The sequence below is a fragment of the Leuciscus leuciscus genome (genome assembly GCF_965113295.1).
Source record: "Leuciscus leuciscus genome assembly, chromosome: 13".
Taxonomy (NCBI): Eukaryota; Metazoa; Chordata; class Actinopteri; order Cypriniformes; family Leuciscidae; genus Leuciscus; species Leuciscus leuciscus.
The window spans coordinates 10664647-10683646 of NC_138737.1; the positions used below are offsets into that span (position 1 = coordinate 10664647).

Here is a 19000-nt window from a genome sequence, read left to right on the forward strand (position 1 = left end):
AAATTTGCCTTTAAGCCCACTAATTATGAGTAATAATGTATTTAATGCTTGTTAGTTGCTAAAGGTTTTAATGTCTGAATAAACGCATGCCTGAGGGAAGGTGAGATTGGTAGTTACAGTATAATGGGGAAATATGTTTTATGTTTCAGAGCACCTCCGAATGTTAACGGGAACAGCAGTGGACCTTTGACTCCACGGGAAAGAATGTGGCCTGAATGCAATTCCCATAATAAGCAAATTTTCTCTTCCTCTCAATCCTGGCCACTCCATCAGAGCTCTGTGTGACGTCATTAAGCGGCATGGCCTTATTTTTGCGCAGAAAAATGTGCCATAATGGCTGGCTTGTGTTCTGTAGGTATGTTCTGTAGGTATTTAAAGGTATTAATGAACTGTTTTTTCTTTCGAGTGCTTGTGTACACTACGGGCTTTTAGTTGCCCGATGCCTCGTTGGACGTTTTCTGCCGCAATCACGCTTAATTTCCCATACAGTCATCAGGTTGAGGTTGAGCGGCCTCTGCGGCCCGCAATCATCCATGATTGGCTCTGTGCCCCTGACACAAATGTCAACCCGAACTGTCACTCTGTGTGTATACAGCAGATCCTGAGGCCCACTTCGGAAAGATGGCGTCAAATGACTTACCACAATCTACTTTCGAGGGTTATCGCTCTGTTTACCCTCACACAGGCCTTCAGAGGGGAAAGCTAAACACGTTTATGCCAATTAATGTGATTAGCTTGCTAAACTGTTTTTGCAAATAAAATCAAAGGGTAGTTGAGACTTAGGAGCTGTCATGGTTGGTTTATAGCGGTTTAAAAATGCAACATATATTTAGTTCGTTTGGAGTCTCACTTTTCTCTCTGATTTTTATGATGAACGTCTGTTTGTATCTCAGAAACTTCACATTCCTCGGTTTACGTTTGGGGATGTTTTGATAGATGTTGTCGTCAGTTGTAAAACTGGTTGCATTAGAATTATTTGGAAAATAATGTTCTGGACTTTTCATGCTATTATAAAAAAGAGAATGTTATGGTCTTCAAAAAGTAGAAAAATAAAATACCAGAGACATAAAAAAGTGGAGAGATAATGAGAGACATTAAGAGAGAAAAAGAAATTCCTCCTGGTCAAATGGATTAAACTCTGGCAGATGGCTGTGTTTGCATGGCATCCCAGAATGCTTTGCTTTGTTTTTCAAGGTATCCCAGCATGCTCCGCACCTCGCTCCATTGGCAGCCAATCCTCACACTAATGGCGGGCTTTACACGATTAGCCGGCTTCTCTCTGCGGACCCATAAATTCAATTTAGCCTGAAATTTGTATTACATTTAAAGAAAGCAGCGAAAGAATGATTATTTCCCCTATACATAAATACACACATTTTGGGACATACATACTCGCGGTGTTTGTTTGGAAAACTCAAGTATTTTAGGAGTCAGCACGTGACATATATCTCTGGTGTAATATGCGAGTATGGCTTGCACGGTTTTCTGAGACTTTAAGTTCTGTGTTGTGGGTGTATTCAGAGATGTTTTCATGTTGTTGGATAATACAGGCACAAATTGTGGGGTCTGAATGTTCAAAAGCCCCAAGCAATTGTGTCGCAACCACTGTACTGTTCTATTGTGTGAGCTGATGATATGAATGTGTAAAAGTATGTGGCCAGTTAGAGCTTAAATTGATATTCTGGTTTGAGTTTGTTCTTAACCCCAAACTCTAAATATTAAACCTCTGCAATTAATTGTGCTTGAACTAAAATTGGTGTAGTGGCTGCTGATAATTTCTTGGTGGGCATGTTTAATGTATAAAAACATTTAAAGAAATTTACCAAGCCCAACATTTTGAATGATAGTGTAAATTTTTTTGAAAGACATACATTTCCAACACTGTGATTTCCACCTCATTTTAATTAATGTATTGTGCTTGATAGGATACTTTGTAGCTACAGTCATTTCTTTGCTAGCATTTATTATTAAATTATATTTCTATAATTTTTGCACAATTAAACAGAATTAAAGCTCCATGATGAACCTTTGAAAAAAACGTTTTATGGCAAAAAAAGTCAAAATCGTTGAAAAATGTATAGAAATCATTTTCACACAATAAATATTTTTAAATGTTTACAATTATTTCACTCTTTATTTAGATGATATTTATGATTCATAAATTTTTTTTTGTTGCTGTCATTTTAAGATTGAAATTCTGAGCCAGCCTCAAGGCAAAATGTCTCTGACGTGAAAGTTTATGAAGAACATATTTTTACCTTTGATGCACTATTATTTTCTAATAAAAATGCAAATTCTGCTTTTTTTCCTGTGTATGTAAATGTGTGTGAAAGTGAACCTGTAATGTACCTGACTGAGTTTTTTGCTTGTTTCCACATTTTTTAATGTGCCATATAAGAATTCTGCGCACACAGATACACACACAGTATAATCCAGGTCACTCAATATATCCCAACCGTGGCAGTCTAAGGTTTCGCCCCGTATTAAATGGCCTGGCCTCAATAGCAAGCCCTTTGCGAGTGATTGAAGGAGGCCAGAGCCCGAATGATGTTCTGAGAGCCCATTAGAAGAATGGAAGGCTCTTTCCTTCAGTGAAACTGGAGCTGCGATAGAAGCGGGGGCCTCAGTTAGAGGTCAGTGGACAATAGAGAGCAAAGCTGCCATGTCAGGTTACACTCTCTCTGACACCTCCATAAGCTGCCACTCTGTCTCATCCGAGGCTCCTTATTGGTGGGCTGTTGATGTTTTGGGGCGGAGCTAAGAGATAGGGTTGTATAGAATGTATGAGGCCCTTAAATGACAAGACATGTTCTATCAGTGTGTCCAATGCCTCATTACACAGATAGACAGGTTGCAGAGGACCATCCTGGCTGGGATGGCTTTAGGAGAAAGTGTAGTTGGAAGGGGCGTGGCATAGTAGTCAGTCGTTTATGATCTGTAATTTTAAAGAATTTTGATTGGCCAGACCATGAAACTGAGCTAACGAATCTGAATTTCTTTTCTGATTCAAATGTTTATCTGAATGCATTGTTCACACTCATGCACAAATTAAAGGCAATGCCTTATAAAACCTCGTCCTCCGAGAAAGATTACTGTTGTTGTCTCTCTGTCAGTTTGAAGGATGTAACAAAGCTTTTTCACGGCTGGAGAATCTGAAGATTCACCTGCGGAGTCACACAGGAGAGAAGCCGTACCTGTGCCAGCACCCAGGCTGTCAGAAAGCATTCAGCAACTCCAGCGACAGGGCAAAGCACCAGCGCACACACCTGGACACTGTGAGTACATGAATACATTCATTCCTACTCAACCCCGAAGTTATTCAAAACACACAAAAACAAACACTGCTCTTTACTGACACCATCCTTAATATAGAAATTAGCAGTGTTGGGAAAATACAAACTAGTCATGCTACTGACTTTATTTAAATAAATTAAGTAGTTACAAGAAGTGCTACAGTTTTTAGAATCATCTTAAAGATAACTTCATTCAATTAAATCACCCTCATAAACACTCTAGTATGTAGCATTGAAGGTCTGATTTATTCTAATACATTTCAGTCTAAATGATTCTCTCTCTGTGGCACTGAAAATTTGACTCATATTAAATCGGTTCATCCTAAAAGGTCATCACTTTTCATATACTGAGTTGGAAAGTTATTCTAATCATAAGTTTATTTCAGTGATTAGGTCCTTTCATTTTATAGCATTGGAAACTCATTCATTCTAGTAAATCGGTTTGTCCTTAACTGTCCTAACTGTCATACGTGGAGTAAAATTTATTCTGGTGATTCAGTTCATCCTAAATAGTCATCTCATATATAGCATTGGATACTCTGATTCATTCTAGTGAATTGGTCCATTTGGACAAATTCATGTTAATGAACAGATTCATAAAAAAAAAAAAATCTTTTTTTAGCTAGATATTTTGGTAAATGCTGCTGTTCCTTCATTGGGTTTTTGGGTTTTTTTTTGCCAGAGAAGTATTGCATAATTGGACATTTATATACAGTTTTTAAAAATGTATTGCTTACATAGGGATTGTGATGCTCCAAAATGTGTCAAGTGATTTTGTTATTATCTTGTAGTATTGCTAACTATTTTTCAAAAGATTATTCAGACTGTATTTGAACTTATTTAGCCTCTCCTAAACTAAACTAAAGGGAGATCCATGGAGGATCAGAGCAAAAGTCCCAACCACTTAAGTTCCCAACCAAATGGACCTTACAAACAATCCCGTAAATGTGCTGTTTGCTGCCTTTCTTTGACCTAAATGTTAATTTTGCATGCACAAAACATACATACGGTTATGTCTCTATGGGTTGATGAGGGGAAACGCGTTATATCATACACCGTTTAACACCACGCTCCGTTTGTGATAGCAACGACACATGGCAGAGAGAGGCAAGAACGTCTTGCATCCCACTCCAACCATGTGAGGAAAAATATAAGTCAGGGAAAGACTTGAGCTTGTCTTTTCTCACTAACTGGCAGAACCCTATGCTGTATCACATCGCAGTACAGCTCCCGCACCGCGCTACCGCCACACTGCTACAGCCAATAAGACCCTCGACCCCAGATGCCCAGTGCTACACATTAACTTGCCTATGCGCCCTGTCACAGCCTTCCCACACGCCTCATATACAGTGAAAAAATCCCTCCGACTGTAATGATATTTATTCTTGACGGCCTTTTTTCTTTTTTCCATTCCTAAGCTTTCTCGTTTACTGTTTTTGGTGCGTTTAGACGGCAGGGGGATTATATGGCATTGCACAGTGAAAACAAATAAATGCGCAGAGACGAGCTGCCCTGCGAACGGCTTGTAAAAACAGTGTTATTTAGAGAACGAGGGAAGGTAGGAAAGGAGAGCTAATAAAGGAAGCCTATCCACTTTCACTTTAATGACTGCCTCTTTTCTAGAAAAAAAGAGCGGTGTAAAATGCATGGGAGAAAATCACCTCTGCATGTTTTGGAGCGTAAGAGTGTGTTTCAGTAAAGTTTACCAGTGAGAATCATGTGTACACTGATATTTATGTGAAAACGCACGTTTCAACACTTCAACGCTGATAAAATGTGCAAAATAACATAAACCACTGTAAGTGCTTGTACAGAACCTGTATACCTACACATTTACCGAACAATCTGTATTCTTCTTTCCTCTTCCTGTGTCCTCTCAGCTGAAAGGTAGGATACTGTCTTTCCTCTTGAACTTTGACTATTTATTAACTCTCAAAATAAACAGTTATTTCACTTGTGTTTGCCCATTTACACTCAATTTGAAAGTGTAAATATTAAGGCTGATTACAGACGGAAAAAAAAATTATGTGGTGGATTTCAAAGTCTACTTGTAAAAATTCTTAATTTTCTGATTGAATGCAATACTTTTAAATAAAGAAAGAATAATATTTTTAACCTAGAAATAGCTCAGAATATATATATATTTTTAATCAATTTTACATAATAATATTTCCTTATTCAAAAAATAATATTTCCCTATTTGATTGAATCATACTTTTTTGTTTTATATTTAGAAATTTATTTAAAACTAGTGACTTTACATAGACTTTCAAGCTCAAAAACTGAATGTTTATTTTGGGAGTTCAAAATAGTTGCTTGTCTAAATTGTCATGTATTTTTAGCATCCATGTCTGTTCATAAATGTTCTGCACTGTATTTAATGTCTCTTATAAACTATTATTATAGCTACTCAATTACGAATGCTGACATAATGTAATGATTAATGTCTTTGTGTCCATAGCAGTGTGTTTCCATGTCCTCTTTGTGGCTGACCTGCGTATAATTATGATTCTTTGACTCATTGTGCATTTCCTGTTTCAGAAACCATATGCGTGTCAGATCCCAGGCTGCACTAAGCGCTACACAGACCCCAGTTCCCTCCGCAAGCATGTGAAGATCCACTCTGCCAAAGAGCAGCAGGTGCGTAGGAAGGTAAGGATAAAAACAATCTCAATTCTTTTCTTTGTTTCCTCTGTACAAAAGATCTCATCAGAACATCAGAGTAAAATTAGCTCTTTGGCTCTTGCCATCGGCCTTGAGAAACTTTTCTAGTAGATATTTTTCATGGTCAATTGTGTCTTTTTCATGGCTTGGTGCAGTTGGTTCTACTTAGGATTGTCTTTTGAAAATGATTTCCCCAACAATAGATCAACTATGACCACATTTCAGCATCTACATGGTGAAGAGTGCATTCCTCATTAAAGTGGGTAATTATAAGCAGAATGGCCTCATTGTTGCACTGGTCTAAACGACAGCTGACTGATGCGTTCTTCTTGCTTGCCGTTGTAAGCGGAAACACATGTGAGCGTGTACCATTGTTAATAAGCTGTGCAGCGCTATACCCCAGTGGCCAGATGTTGTGGGCTGATGTCAAACAAACACTCCCACTCCATCTATCGCGAGCGACGCCTGTTATAGAAAGCTGCGGCAAAAGCACCGAAGCTCCTTTACGTTTGACGAATGGCTGGGAGATGTTGGGATCTCAACTGGAAAACGTGCGGTTTGCGCTCTTTCGTAATATTCGAGAACTGCAGCCCATTTGCGTGTAATTAAGACGTGTTTGTTTTATTTCTAATTTGCAAGTTTGTGAGCTTTTGTTTTGAAAATCTTAATTGCAGTGGAATTAAAATGACATAACACTTTCAAGTTGCATGTCACGGCTCATTTCGGGCTATTGTTTATTGCGAGGTATCGTCTCCAGATTCAGTCCTCTCATCACGAATTCATGTGACGGAAGATAATTTTCCAGTTAAACATAATTCCATGCTACAATCCAAGCTTTCAAATTCAGTCAAATAGTCCTAAACACATATGACTCCCCAAAGTCTACACAAATGTCACATATAACGCATGATTACTCCCAGAACTTTGATTTTTAATTGAATCAGTCTTGCATGCTAGTCTCACCAGCAAAAAAGACCTCTCCGCCTCTCTGAAGCCGATAATGTAGCGTCCCAACCTGTACTGACGATGGAGATGGATGTGGATGTGGGGTATGTCCTTCCCCTCATCCCCTCATGTTTCCAATCAAAGGTTCCTGTTTGTGGTGAAAAACTGTTTCTCTCTAAGCTTTTCATTTCCTGCGCTGGCCGATGGGGCCTGTCAGCGATGAGTTTGTGTGTTTTTATATTTTTTTAATTGGAGATTTTTGTTGCACACAGGTTTTTAATGTGATTTCATTCTTTCAACATGAAAAACATCATGCTTTGATATATGTATCTCTAATCTTTTTTTTATTATATCTTTTTTTTATCTTTTTGATTGACAGCTAAGGGCTTGCCCCCATTTAGAATCAGATGCTTTGAGTGAATGTCTGTCAATCCAGCATCTGCATGGCCCTGCCCCTTCCCAGCAATCCCACTGCCCTGCCACCTCTCAGCACTCTTTGAATGGGAAAGAATGTCGTTCGCCAGCACTCGGGCAGGAAATTTACACAGGTAAGGCTTTCTTTATCCTCTATATCTTCTAAGGGGGCCTCAAGATGATTTAAAATGATTTAAATTTAGACAAAACAATAAAAAAAAAGGTTGAGATCCACTGCTCTATAGGCACTTTCGGGGTGTGGCACAAAGAATCATGGAATGGATTATATTTGTAATTAGTGGTGCTTGATAAAATAAGCATCACTATTATTTTTGCTCATACCATGATTATTAAACTTGGGTGCAGGCTCTGTTTGTACTACGACCACAATGATAGTTACAATTTTTACCTGCTGAAAATCGGGCGAAAAATATCTCATCGACTGCTCTTTTGGCCTATAAGCAACCACTTACAAACCACCCAGAATACTCTAGCAACCATCTAGCAATGCCCTGGTAACTACCCATAACAACCCAGCAACCGCATAACACACCCTATCATTGTGATAGTGAGTTTTAGACAGTCACCACTCATATTTTCTTCAGAATCTAGTTCTAGTTCCAAATATGTTTATATAATACTAATACTAATATTTTTACAGTAATCTGAAATGTATTTAAATAATTATATGAATGATTTTAAAGATAATGTTGATTGTAATTTTATACTTGATCTTGGAGAATAACTGCTGCTTTCCAAACCTTGAGAGAAATGATTGTATATCTTGGTCTATAGCATCCATTACTGCTTGTTTTTGTAGGAGCATTTGCTGTCTAATTTATGTATCCTGGGATGTTTTGTAGAGATGGGTAGAGGACTGTTCCCTCCACCCTAGAATGTACTAAAACCCAGATGTGTTTAAGTGTACGCTCACTTGCAGAACCATTTATGTGATCCAAAACCAATAAGCTACGATTTAACAGCTCAAATGGACATGACAGAATAAAGGGGATTGTAATGTTATGAAGACCATATGCTATGATAATATTGCAAACAGCTGCAATGCACGATCTGCGTTAGATGTCAATTTTCCCATGCTACTTTCAATGTTATGCAATTCACACTAAATCGGAGCTAGAGGAGAGGACACTTACCTTAAAATACCCAGCTATAACTCATGCCTCTTTGATTTAGAGAGGGAGGTCAGAGGTGAAGGCTTTGCATGCTTTGTTTTGTGTTTGTTTTGCATTAGTTAAGCCACAGTAGTTATAGTCCTCCCTGTTAGTCATTTTTCTTGTTCTTTGGCTTGTTCTTGTCAAAATGCTGAACATACTGTGGTGCAATAGTTAGCAGAGGAGATTTCATAAAAAGGCCTTGAATGCCTGGAACACTAAAGGGATGAAAATTCTGTTAATATTTAGAAACCTTTGTCAAAATGTCATGACATTTTATAGTCATTTTGATTCACAAATTGTACATACCTACAAACAAGCACAGCATACTTGGAGCTTCTTCTTTTTTCTTCAAATGTCACATTTTAAATTGGTATTTGTATTAGAAAAATCGCAATAATTGTTTCCCCCTAAATAACCAATTATTCAAACTTTATTTGAATGTTGTCACTGACACAAGGGGCTACATTTGTAAATGAAAACAGACGCTCATTTATCGTCTCATACTGGTGTATTCTAAGCCTACAGAAATACAGTCAAAACTTTATTGTCATGAACCGGGCATTTGCAGTATTTACAAAATACATAGCCATAGCCTACTTTAAGTAGGCCAGAACGTTAATTAGATAAAGAGATGTACATGAAATTAATGGGGAAATAAAGCAAATACATAACAATGAATAAAAAAATATAACTTAAATTATAATAATATAAAAATATTAAACGTTCAGTGAATTGATTTAAAAAAACTGTTGGATGGGATGGATAAAAATGTTATTATTTTATATTCTTAGACATTCTTTTTACATGTATTGATAATAACAAACTTCATTTGAATGCTGTATAGGCAACATCACATGCAATATAATATAGGCTAACATAATAGTAGACCTAAAATATAGGTTAATATAGCTAATCATTTCTTAATTCCACACTATTGTCATTCTTAATTCAAAATAATGTATTAATACATTATTCGAGACCAGAGACTCGAGACCAGAGACTTGAGACCGCTCATTAGCACTCGCTCCACCGGCCTCGCTCCCGTCCCACAGCTCTCGGCCCCGCCCTGCTTGCCACTAGTGATGGGAAGTTCGGATCATTTTACTGACTCTCTTGTTCGATCTCGTTCATCAAAATGAACGAATCTTTTTTCGAGTCATTTCGTTCATTTAAGGGGCTTTAAATGTTATACTTTTAACAGGCAAATTCCCCGAACACATCCACCTACGCAATCTTGATCATATTCTGAATTAAGAAATCATTATAATGCAGTCAAAAATCATTTACAGGGAACATAAATAATGACTTTACCTTCCGAGTCTTTCGTTCATTTGTCACGTGACAAACGCAATGAACGGATCGTTCATGAACGACTCATCACTACTTGCCACAGTGTCGTTCCCTCAATGTCATATCTCGAGGCCACGACTTCACATCGTGTGGCTGAACATGAACTGAACTGAACATGTCCCCTCCCGGTCATTGTACATGAGAGTAAATTATGACAAAAAAAGATACGTGTGAACTATTCCTTTAAGAGCAGCGATTCAGTCAAGAGGAATGTAGAACAGACCCTAAATGTATGTGTGAGGGTAATTTGAAGGACAATTGCAGAACTCCCCATCTCTCAAGCATCCTTGTACAAAACACACTTTGCACTGCAACAGCTTAAATCACCCCCAACGTGTGCCAGGGGAAAATAAACGTCCTGGCTTACACCGTCTCTCATTCGCTCAGTTCAAAGGAGATAAGTTGTTGCTTCAATGTGCAAATGTCTTTAGCCTGAAGGACCTGTTATGTTACTGTGGCTGTTTGTTCTTGTTTAGAGCAGAAGTTGTGGTTGGGTCTGGCCAAGATGCCTGCATTTAATGTTCCTGATGTTTCTGCCTCTCCCTATGCTTTGTTCCGGGGCCAGTAGAAAAAGTAAAGCAAAGCAGAGAGCGGGTACCTCTGTCATTTTGTAATTTGCACGTATAAAGTGCGATCTAGTCCTGTGACTTTGTGTAGGTTTGCATCTGGCTGTTACATACAATTTTGAGCAATCTCTGTGGCATACAGTATGCTTTGCATGACTTAATTATATTGTGATAAGATAATATACATTTTATATCATACTATATATTTGATGTATTTTTGTGTTTCATTATATATGTATATTTTTTACTACAAATTATATCACGCGAATACATATATATTGATATATTGACTGTAATATATTCTTGAAATATATATATTATCCAGAAATTCCCGATTACTCTCAGCCATTAGAATCTGATTCTGCCTCCTGGTGGACTCCCCCTCCCATCTCTCCAGCAGATAACAACTAAAGCAATCATGGCCATTACTTGTTGAATGCTTCCCAGTCTGGTAGCAGATGTTAGGGCTAAAGGGGAAAGCATTTAAGGACTTTGATTGATGATTTCGGGTAATGAATCAAGTTTGTAACCAGTTCAGAAAACTGTCAGATAGGCCCCGCTTCCACTGTAAAGCAGTTGGAGAGGAACACAAAGAGAAGGGGTGCTAGGACGAGCCGCTGAGGACTGTCAGTGCACAGAGGGCTTCTGGGAAAACAATTACTGGGCAAATCCAGAGGAACACATTAACAGCCGGAGCAACCGGGAAAAGTGTCCGCCTGTCAGTCTCTCAGGCTGCACAAGAAGCCCGGGGACGGAAGAAGCCCCTTTACAGAACGAGCAACTATCATTTTCATCTGGCCTGGTTTGCATACAGTAGTATAATCTATGGTGGGATGACATTTGGACCAGTTGGATATCTGATCTATGTCTGTTATTTCCATTATAAACTGTGGATGGAGTTGATGTATCTTCTGTTTTTTTTGCTTCAAGGTTCTGTGTCCTTGGCTGAAGATCCAGCCCAACTGTTCCATTCATTTCAATGCAAGTAGCTTATAGTAGATCTGTCTCTACTTATTATTTCTGCTGTTCCATTAAAATTTATCCGATCTGTCAAAGATATGTTCAAAATAGCAATAGTCAATCAAATCCATTCCGCACGGCAACATAAATTATGTATCGTAAATTGCCAACAGCACAGAACATTTAAATTCATCCAAAGGGCCTTGGTGAGTTTTGTGTTGTCATAACAAGCGCTTGTTGCCATTAAGGGCTGTTTTGTGGAGATTTAATTTGGTCAATGTGCCGTACTTGAGGGCTCCTTGAGGTTTATCAGGCATGTTTTGCACATTAGTTTTGTTTGTCTTCCAGGCCTGTACGCCGGCTCCAGCACGACACACAATGGAGCCCCACTTGAGTTGCTCTCTTCTGGACCTGACCTGCCCCCCAGGCAGCCCCGCCTGGACCGCGACATTGGCAGCCCCCACCATCTCTCCCCGCTGTCTGGCCTCGAGAACACCCGGGAAGGGTGAGTACCTATCCCACCGAGCATCATGTTTACTCCCAATTGCTCTGACATACACGTAGGTTGGATGAGATCAATAAAGATGATGTCAGATTGGATAAAGGTTGTCATCACAGTTACAGATATCACTGTAGTTATTGTTAAAGTGGCTCTGTTCCAGTTAGTAAGAAGTGACAAAAAGGCTGTTCTGAACTCTTTTGACCAAATTCTAAGTCAGCGTTGCGTGGATCATTTTAGGAAAAGGCAATCCCACAATGCATTGCAATATGCTCTGTGAGCAATCCATCCAAGATGTCTGACAAGTGCGAAATTTCTTTTGATTATACTTTAATCTAATTAAAAATGACTGTATAATGATTCACTCAGTAATCACTCATTTCATTCCTGAATGAATCAGTGTTTTTGAATTAATCATTTGAGGGTATGATTCGTTAACTTACTCAGAAAGACAGTTACTTATTTCTTCTCTAAGAATTAATCATCAGCTGATTTCAGAATAATATAGCATACTCCTCTTACTGTCTTTGCCATAAAAAGACAAAGTAGTGTGCTATTATGCTGAATCCATTTTGGTTGAGTGTATGATTCATTGATTCACTCTTAAAGACAGTTACTTGTTTTGATCTGGAATGAATCAGTGGTTTTAAACAAATAATTGAGTAAATGATTAGTTGACTCACTCATAAAGATTGACACTTGTCTAATTCCTGAATTAATCAGTGTTTTGAATGAATCATTTGAGTTGAATAATTGAATCACTCAAAAAGACAGGGTCACTTGTTTCTGTCCGGAAAGAATCAGTGGCCAAATTCTAGAATACTAGCTTACTATTACTATTCTTGCCATCTAAAGATAAAGCACAAATAGTATGTTAGCATGCTAGTATGTTATTGCGAATTCAGCCACTGTTTTTGATTAATTCCTGAATGAATCATTGTTTTCGAATGAATCATTGAGTAAGTGATTAATTGACATACTCACTTGTGTTGTTCCTGAATAAATGGTCAATTCGCCTATTTATACTATGCCCTAAAAGTATGTACTCTTTTCCTGAAGAAAAAGTATTGCGCTATAGCAACGCCAATGTTGCGGGTTTCGATACCCAGGCAGAACAAAAACATTTATACTTTGTTTTCTGGTCGAAAAAACAGATTGATAGTGTTTTTGAATAAATCTGTTTAGTTGATTCATTGACTGCTGTTTACAAACTCACTCAAAGAGTCATTTGTCGCCACTGGTGTTAACCTGCAGAAAGAGTCTCTGAAAAATCTTCACCAATAATACACAGACTGACCGTCTGTCTGAAAACTACAAAAAAGCACCTTCCTTGATGTCATCTTATTGCTTTGGAATAGCTAGTCACATCCGGGGTCTTGTGAATATTGCAATGCAGTTAGGTTTTTCTCATAACAGGAGATTTTCTTTGGTAATCTGTGCCGTTTAATGTTTTTTTTACTGTGTGTAAGAACCATATTGATTTAGGGGCCTGGATTTATTTACTATCCAAAGCACCACCGGCAGATTTTTCCCTTGTCCATACGGAACGTTTGTTTTCATTGTAACACTCTCCCAAAGCACACACCCTACGACGAATTTAATGCTCGTCCCTTGCTCTGACTTCAGTGTGTATTTATCCAGCAAATTCAGGTTGAACCAATGTCACCTTAACACAACATAAACCAGTTTGGAGGTGTCAGTGTTGTGTAAGTAAAGCAGGACCGTGTTCCCAAAAAAGATTTCCAAACACACCTCTGTTTCTCTCTGTCCTCAAGCTGTGATAGTTTTCTGGAAAGCTCAGAGAAGGAATACAATGAAGTCTAATATGTCCCCAACAGGACTGAGGCATGTTTCCCATTAAAAAACCCTGATTTCCCCCTGGACCAGCAAAGTAGAACTGCAAATCCAATGTGTCATCAAGACGCACTGTGTGTATAGTGACAAACAGAAATGCTGGAAATGAGATAGAGAAAAGGAGAGAAAATTCATCTGTTCTTTTTAAGCACCAGATTTAAATGAGATTTTTCTGTTCTTTATCATAGTTAAATGAAAGCAAAAGTGCAGTGTTAAAGGGTTAGTTCACCCAAAAATGAAAATTCTGTCAGTAATTACTCACCCTCATGTTGTTCCAACCCCTTAAGACTTTCGTTCATCTTCGAACACAAATTAAGATATTTTTGATGAAATCTGAGAGCTGGCTCACTCCTTCATAGGCTTCTATATAATTTCATCTGCCGGCCCAGAAAAGTTAGTAAAGACATTGTTAAAATAGTCCAAGTGACTACAGTGGTTTAATCTTAAGTTTATCAAGCAATGATAATACTTTTTGTGCGAAAAAAAAATAAAAAAAATAACGACTTTATTCAACTATTCATTTTCGTCTGTGTGGGCCTCTGATACCCCTTTTCCACCAAGGCAGTGCTGGTGCCGGTTCAGAGCCGGTGCCTACTCGTGAACCAGTTCTTTGTGTTTCGACAGACAAAGAACCGGTTCTCGGCCAGGAAAATTGTTTCCAAAGCGGCACCAACTCTTTGCTGGACTAGAACCGCTCTTTTACCACGTCATGCTTACGTCGGGGGCTGGGGGCGGGGTTATTGTTGAACTTCTTCTCGAACGTAACCTCCGTCTATAGTAATCCAGACGAGCAGCACAAATGTGTTCTAAATGTCTTCTTCTGACCCCAATATAGGATCGCAATGCCAGGAGAAACATTTGCAGATAGGCGACGTAGTCCGCCATTGTAATTGTTATGCTTGAAGATGGCGCAAGCGTTTCTAGGAAAGCTAAGACGTAGCCTATGGCAACGTACACAGTGACGTAACGACGTCGTTCGCTGGGCTCTCAAGTCAGTGGAAAAACAAACAGGTTCTGAGAAGGTTCGCAAGTTGAACCAACTTTGAACCAGCACCAGTTCCGAACCAGTTCATTTTTGGTGGAAAAGGGGTGAAAGAGGTGTGGAAAAAATGTTCTACGTTCTGACGTACAACCCAGAAGCGCTGCGCTGTTACACTACGTGAACTCACTCAGAGGCCCACACAGAAGAAAATAAATCTGTTTAGTATAATATAATATGTATATGAATAATATATTATGAATAATTTGTGTTCCGAAGATGAACGAAAGTCTTACGGGGTTGGAACAACATGAGGGTGAGTAATTACTGACAGAATTTTCATTTTTGGGTGAACTAACCCTTTAAGTAAATTATTTTCTAAGAAAATTTTTTCTCTTCCTGTTTGCTCAACTGGTAGAGCATTGCGCTAACAACGCCAAGGTTGTGTGTTCGATACTCAGGCAAAACAAAAACATGTAGCCTATACTTTGATAAAATTTTCTGGCAGAAAAAGATTTACACACTTTTAACAGTTCATTCAAAGTGACATTTTTGTTAGTATAAGCCCATTGTATACATCAATTTCTTGCAAAAATACTCGAGCGCCCATGAAATGTGCCCAGGCAGCATCGAGTTGTCATGTTGTCCCTCTGGAAGGTGATCTGTTTTTCCAGGTCACAGAAAGAAAAAAGAAAAAAAGCTCAAGAAAATTAGCGAGCCGTTTTAAAGCTCCACAAACAATTACTGCTACTTGGAGAGGAATGAGAGCTGAACGAAACCGGCTCAGGGGATACTCATGTAACACTATACGCTATTGCACTGAAGATCACGATGACATATTCAAGGCTCTGCCTTTCACTGACGCTGAAGGTCAAAGTCTGTGAAAACGTAAGATTATACACAAAGCATGCGATGAAGGTGGACGTGAACTTTTTTTGGAAGTAATGAGTATATGTGGAACTTGAAACATAAAAGTATTTTATCCACCTAGTAAGTCAAGTGTCAGCTGTAATAAAAGAGCTTCCTCATGCAGTCGCGCTGACAACGTAGCATTAAGAAAATGGCCGTCGTCTTGTTTGCGGAAGTCATTAGAGTTGGGGTTCCTGATCAAAAATGTGTACGCACATATAGCACGCTTTATGCCGTCCATCTAACGCAACATCTTTGCCAGGACCTACAACTAACCAGGTATGAAACGTCTACTTACATTTGAAGATGGAGCATTCTGATTTACGTTTAAAGCCTAGAGTATACACTCGGCTTCCAAAGTCAACAGCAGCTGCCGCTCTTGTTTTTCCCAAATGGTTTAGCAGGACGTTAAACATTTTGACAAAATTATCTAACTTGCTTGACTCCACTGCTGCAGCCTCTGACCTCATTGCTAAATGTGTTTACCCTGGCTGAAATGGCCCATTTAGACTCCTTTTACTTCGCAAATACTAGTGTCATTTTCTGACGCTAATATTAAAAAATATGCCAGTGAAAATACATCTAGCGGTCTCCGTTGTGTGGAGTTTGAGATGCAGGGAGGCAGAAGTGTTCGTAGCTGTGGAACGTGTTCACCAGCCTGGAGGGCTTAATGGGTGGCATCGGCACCTCAACATGTTTTGTAGGTGACAGTTTTACAGTAAAATTACAAATAGCTGATCCTGGTGTTCCTTAATGGTAATTAGAAACAGGTTTGTATTAATGAGAGGATATAAAAAGAAATCCATATTTTTTTATGGGAGTAAGCTTTGGGGTTGGTAAGATTTTTTATGTTTTTAAAAGAAGTCTTTTATGCTGACCAAAGCTGCATTTATTTCTGTCAAAAATACAGTAGCCTACATACTGTGAAGTAGTATTACGATTTAAAAGAAAGTTTTCTATTTTAGAATGTAATTTATTCCTGTGATGCAAAGCTGAATTTTCAGCATCATTACTCTAGTCTTCAGTGTCACATGATCCTTCAGGTCCTACTCAAGAAATATTTTCAATGTTCAGTGCTGCTTAATTATTATTATTTTATTTATTTTTTGGAAACCTTGATACACTACCATTCAAAAGTTTAGAGTAAGTAGATAAAAAAAAAAGAAGAAATTAACTATTTTATTCAGCAAGGACACATTAAATTGATCAAAGTGACAGTAAAGACATTTATATGACAGTATAATAAATCAATAATAAATTTGTCTTTTGAACTTTCTATTCAAAGAATCCTGATTTTAATTGTAATTTTACATTTTAGTTTTACTTGTTAAAATATCAAGCAGCACAAACTTTTTTAACATAATAAGATCCATTACTAATAATTCAGCACCAAATCACAATAATAAATTATATTTTAAAATTGTAACGTGTATTTTAACTGTATTTTTGATCAAATAAATATTAATCAGTAGTATATACATATATATTGCGCTTAGTCTCATAAAATATAGAATATATATATATATTCCTTGAAGTTAAAAGTCCATTTCTGTAGTTTTCAGTATCACCCCCTGATCTAAACAGTAGCTACTCTGACACATTGTATCTTAAGCTAATTTCCCCGCCCGACTGCATATTGAGTGTTTGAGCAGTTTAGCTTTTGAGTGCTTAGAAACAAGCTAGAGGCTCGGATCAGTAAGGGCCTGATCTCTCACGAGTGGCTTTAGTTTGCTAACCAGAACCAGAAAGGTTCCCACCGACCCGTGCCAAGCCAGCGGCCAGTTCGTTCTTCAATCAGAAGAGCTTACTGCGAGGCAACTGGGATATCCATGCTCGCTCATACACGCCGTCTCCCAGCGGAGCACAACCTGACAGGTGAGACAAGACAAACTGGGAACAGAGCACTCATCTTCATGAATCTTCATTCAAAAGGGATGTGAGGGAAAAAACTCCCATCTTGATCTATTTTGTCTCCAGCCGACTCCAGGAGGATTTGTGTCTGTTTGAGCATAAGGATTGCCTCACCTCTGAAACCAGCACCTCTGTTGCACGATTTGTAAGGTCTTTGACCCCTCTAACAGGGATTAAACTGGAACGTGACACTATGGGTTTGCAATAGAGTCAACGACAGAGCTTTTCATGAAACTCGCAGCCTGTATTTAATAACAGTATTATTCCATCATCCAAAATGTAACTTTTCAGTGTGTGTAGGCAGTGTAAACTTAACTTCAAACCCCCAATGCATGGTTTGTTCACTTCAATCTGTGATTTTTATGTGTGCGTGTGGTCAGAGTTGCTGTGTCCCACTTGGACCGCTTTTCTTTGATCCTTTTGGTGGTTACTTTCAGAGCCAGACGTAAAGTAACTGTGTTCTTTAACATGGAGCACGTCCAGTGAATCATATTCAGAAGAGTCATGTTCACTCAGTGGTGTCTACTCTGCTGTGCTGAGTAAGGACTTACTCATGTCAATTGAGTGAAGCTCTGGGATAGTCACATAAGTTCCCATAGAGTCACATTCACTGAATCACAGTCAGCATTAAACACTTTGCTGTTATTACTCAATCTTCTACTTTGAAGAAATACCATTTGTAAACACTTTGTTCACAAGAAAACTATTAAGGGTTTGGTCATTATTCTTTGAAGTCCCTGTGAAGTCGACTTTTTCTAGCTAGTGGTAGCCTCAGTCTGCTTCTGGGCGGTCGAGAACTGTTGGGCAAAATCCTCGACCGCACCGCCGAAAAGGCCGGCCTGGGATATGGGAGCGTCAAGCAGACGAGTCCGCTCGGGCTCACACATATCAACCAAGTTCAGCCAGAGATGTCTCTCCTGGACCACAGCTGTGGACATCACCAAACCCAGGGAGCGCGCGGTCACCTTCGTCGCTCGGAGAGCGAGGTCGGTGGCGGCGCGCAGCTCATCAACGAGCCCTGGGTCCGTCCTGCCCTCGTGCATGTCACGAAGCATCTGGGCCTGGTAGACCTGCAGGATGGCCATGGCATGCAAAGAGGCAGCTGCCTGTCCCGCCGCACTGTAAGACTTCGCCACGAGAGTGGACGAGAATCCACAGGCTTTGGACGGGTGCTTAGGATCACCACGTGATGAAGCGCCTGCCGGACACAGCTGCATCGCGACAGAACGTTCAACCGTGGGAATCCCAGTGTACCCACAAGCATCAGCTCTATCGAGGGGAGGAAAGGCGGAGAAAGCCGACGAACGATCGCGGGAAGACATGGGAGCCTTCCAGGACCGCGTGACTTCCTCATGCACTTCCGGGAAGAATGGTATTGGGGTTGGGCGGCGACGAATGTCAGCGGCCGCTCCCAAAAACCAATCATCCAGCCGCGAGCGCACTGGATCGGGCGGCGAGGACCACTCGAGCCCAATGGCCGC

General features: G+C 39.3%; 1 protein-coding gene across 2 annotated transcripts in view; it reads left to right on the plus strand.

Annotated features, from left to right (window-relative positions):
- The window catches only part of glis1b (GLIS family zinc finger 1b), an 80588-nt gene that overhangs the window by 51471 nt on the left and 10117 nt on the right, over positions 1 to 19000 (plus strand). Inside the window, exons 5-8 of one of the 2 annotated variants that reach the window (XM_082188474.1) lie at positions 3114 to 3275; positions 5835 to 5933; positions 7282 to 7450; positions 11716 to 11872. In XM_082188474.1, coding sequence (XP_082044600.1) covers positions 3114 to 3275; positions 5835 to 5933; positions 7282 to 7450; positions 11716 to 11872 — 587 coding nt within the window. Of the gene's footprint in view, positions 1 to 3113; positions 3276 to 5834; positions 5946 to 7281; positions 7451 to 11715; positions 11873 to 19000 lie in introns of both variants that reach the window. The other variant, XM_082188473.1, reaches the window with a different exon arrangement.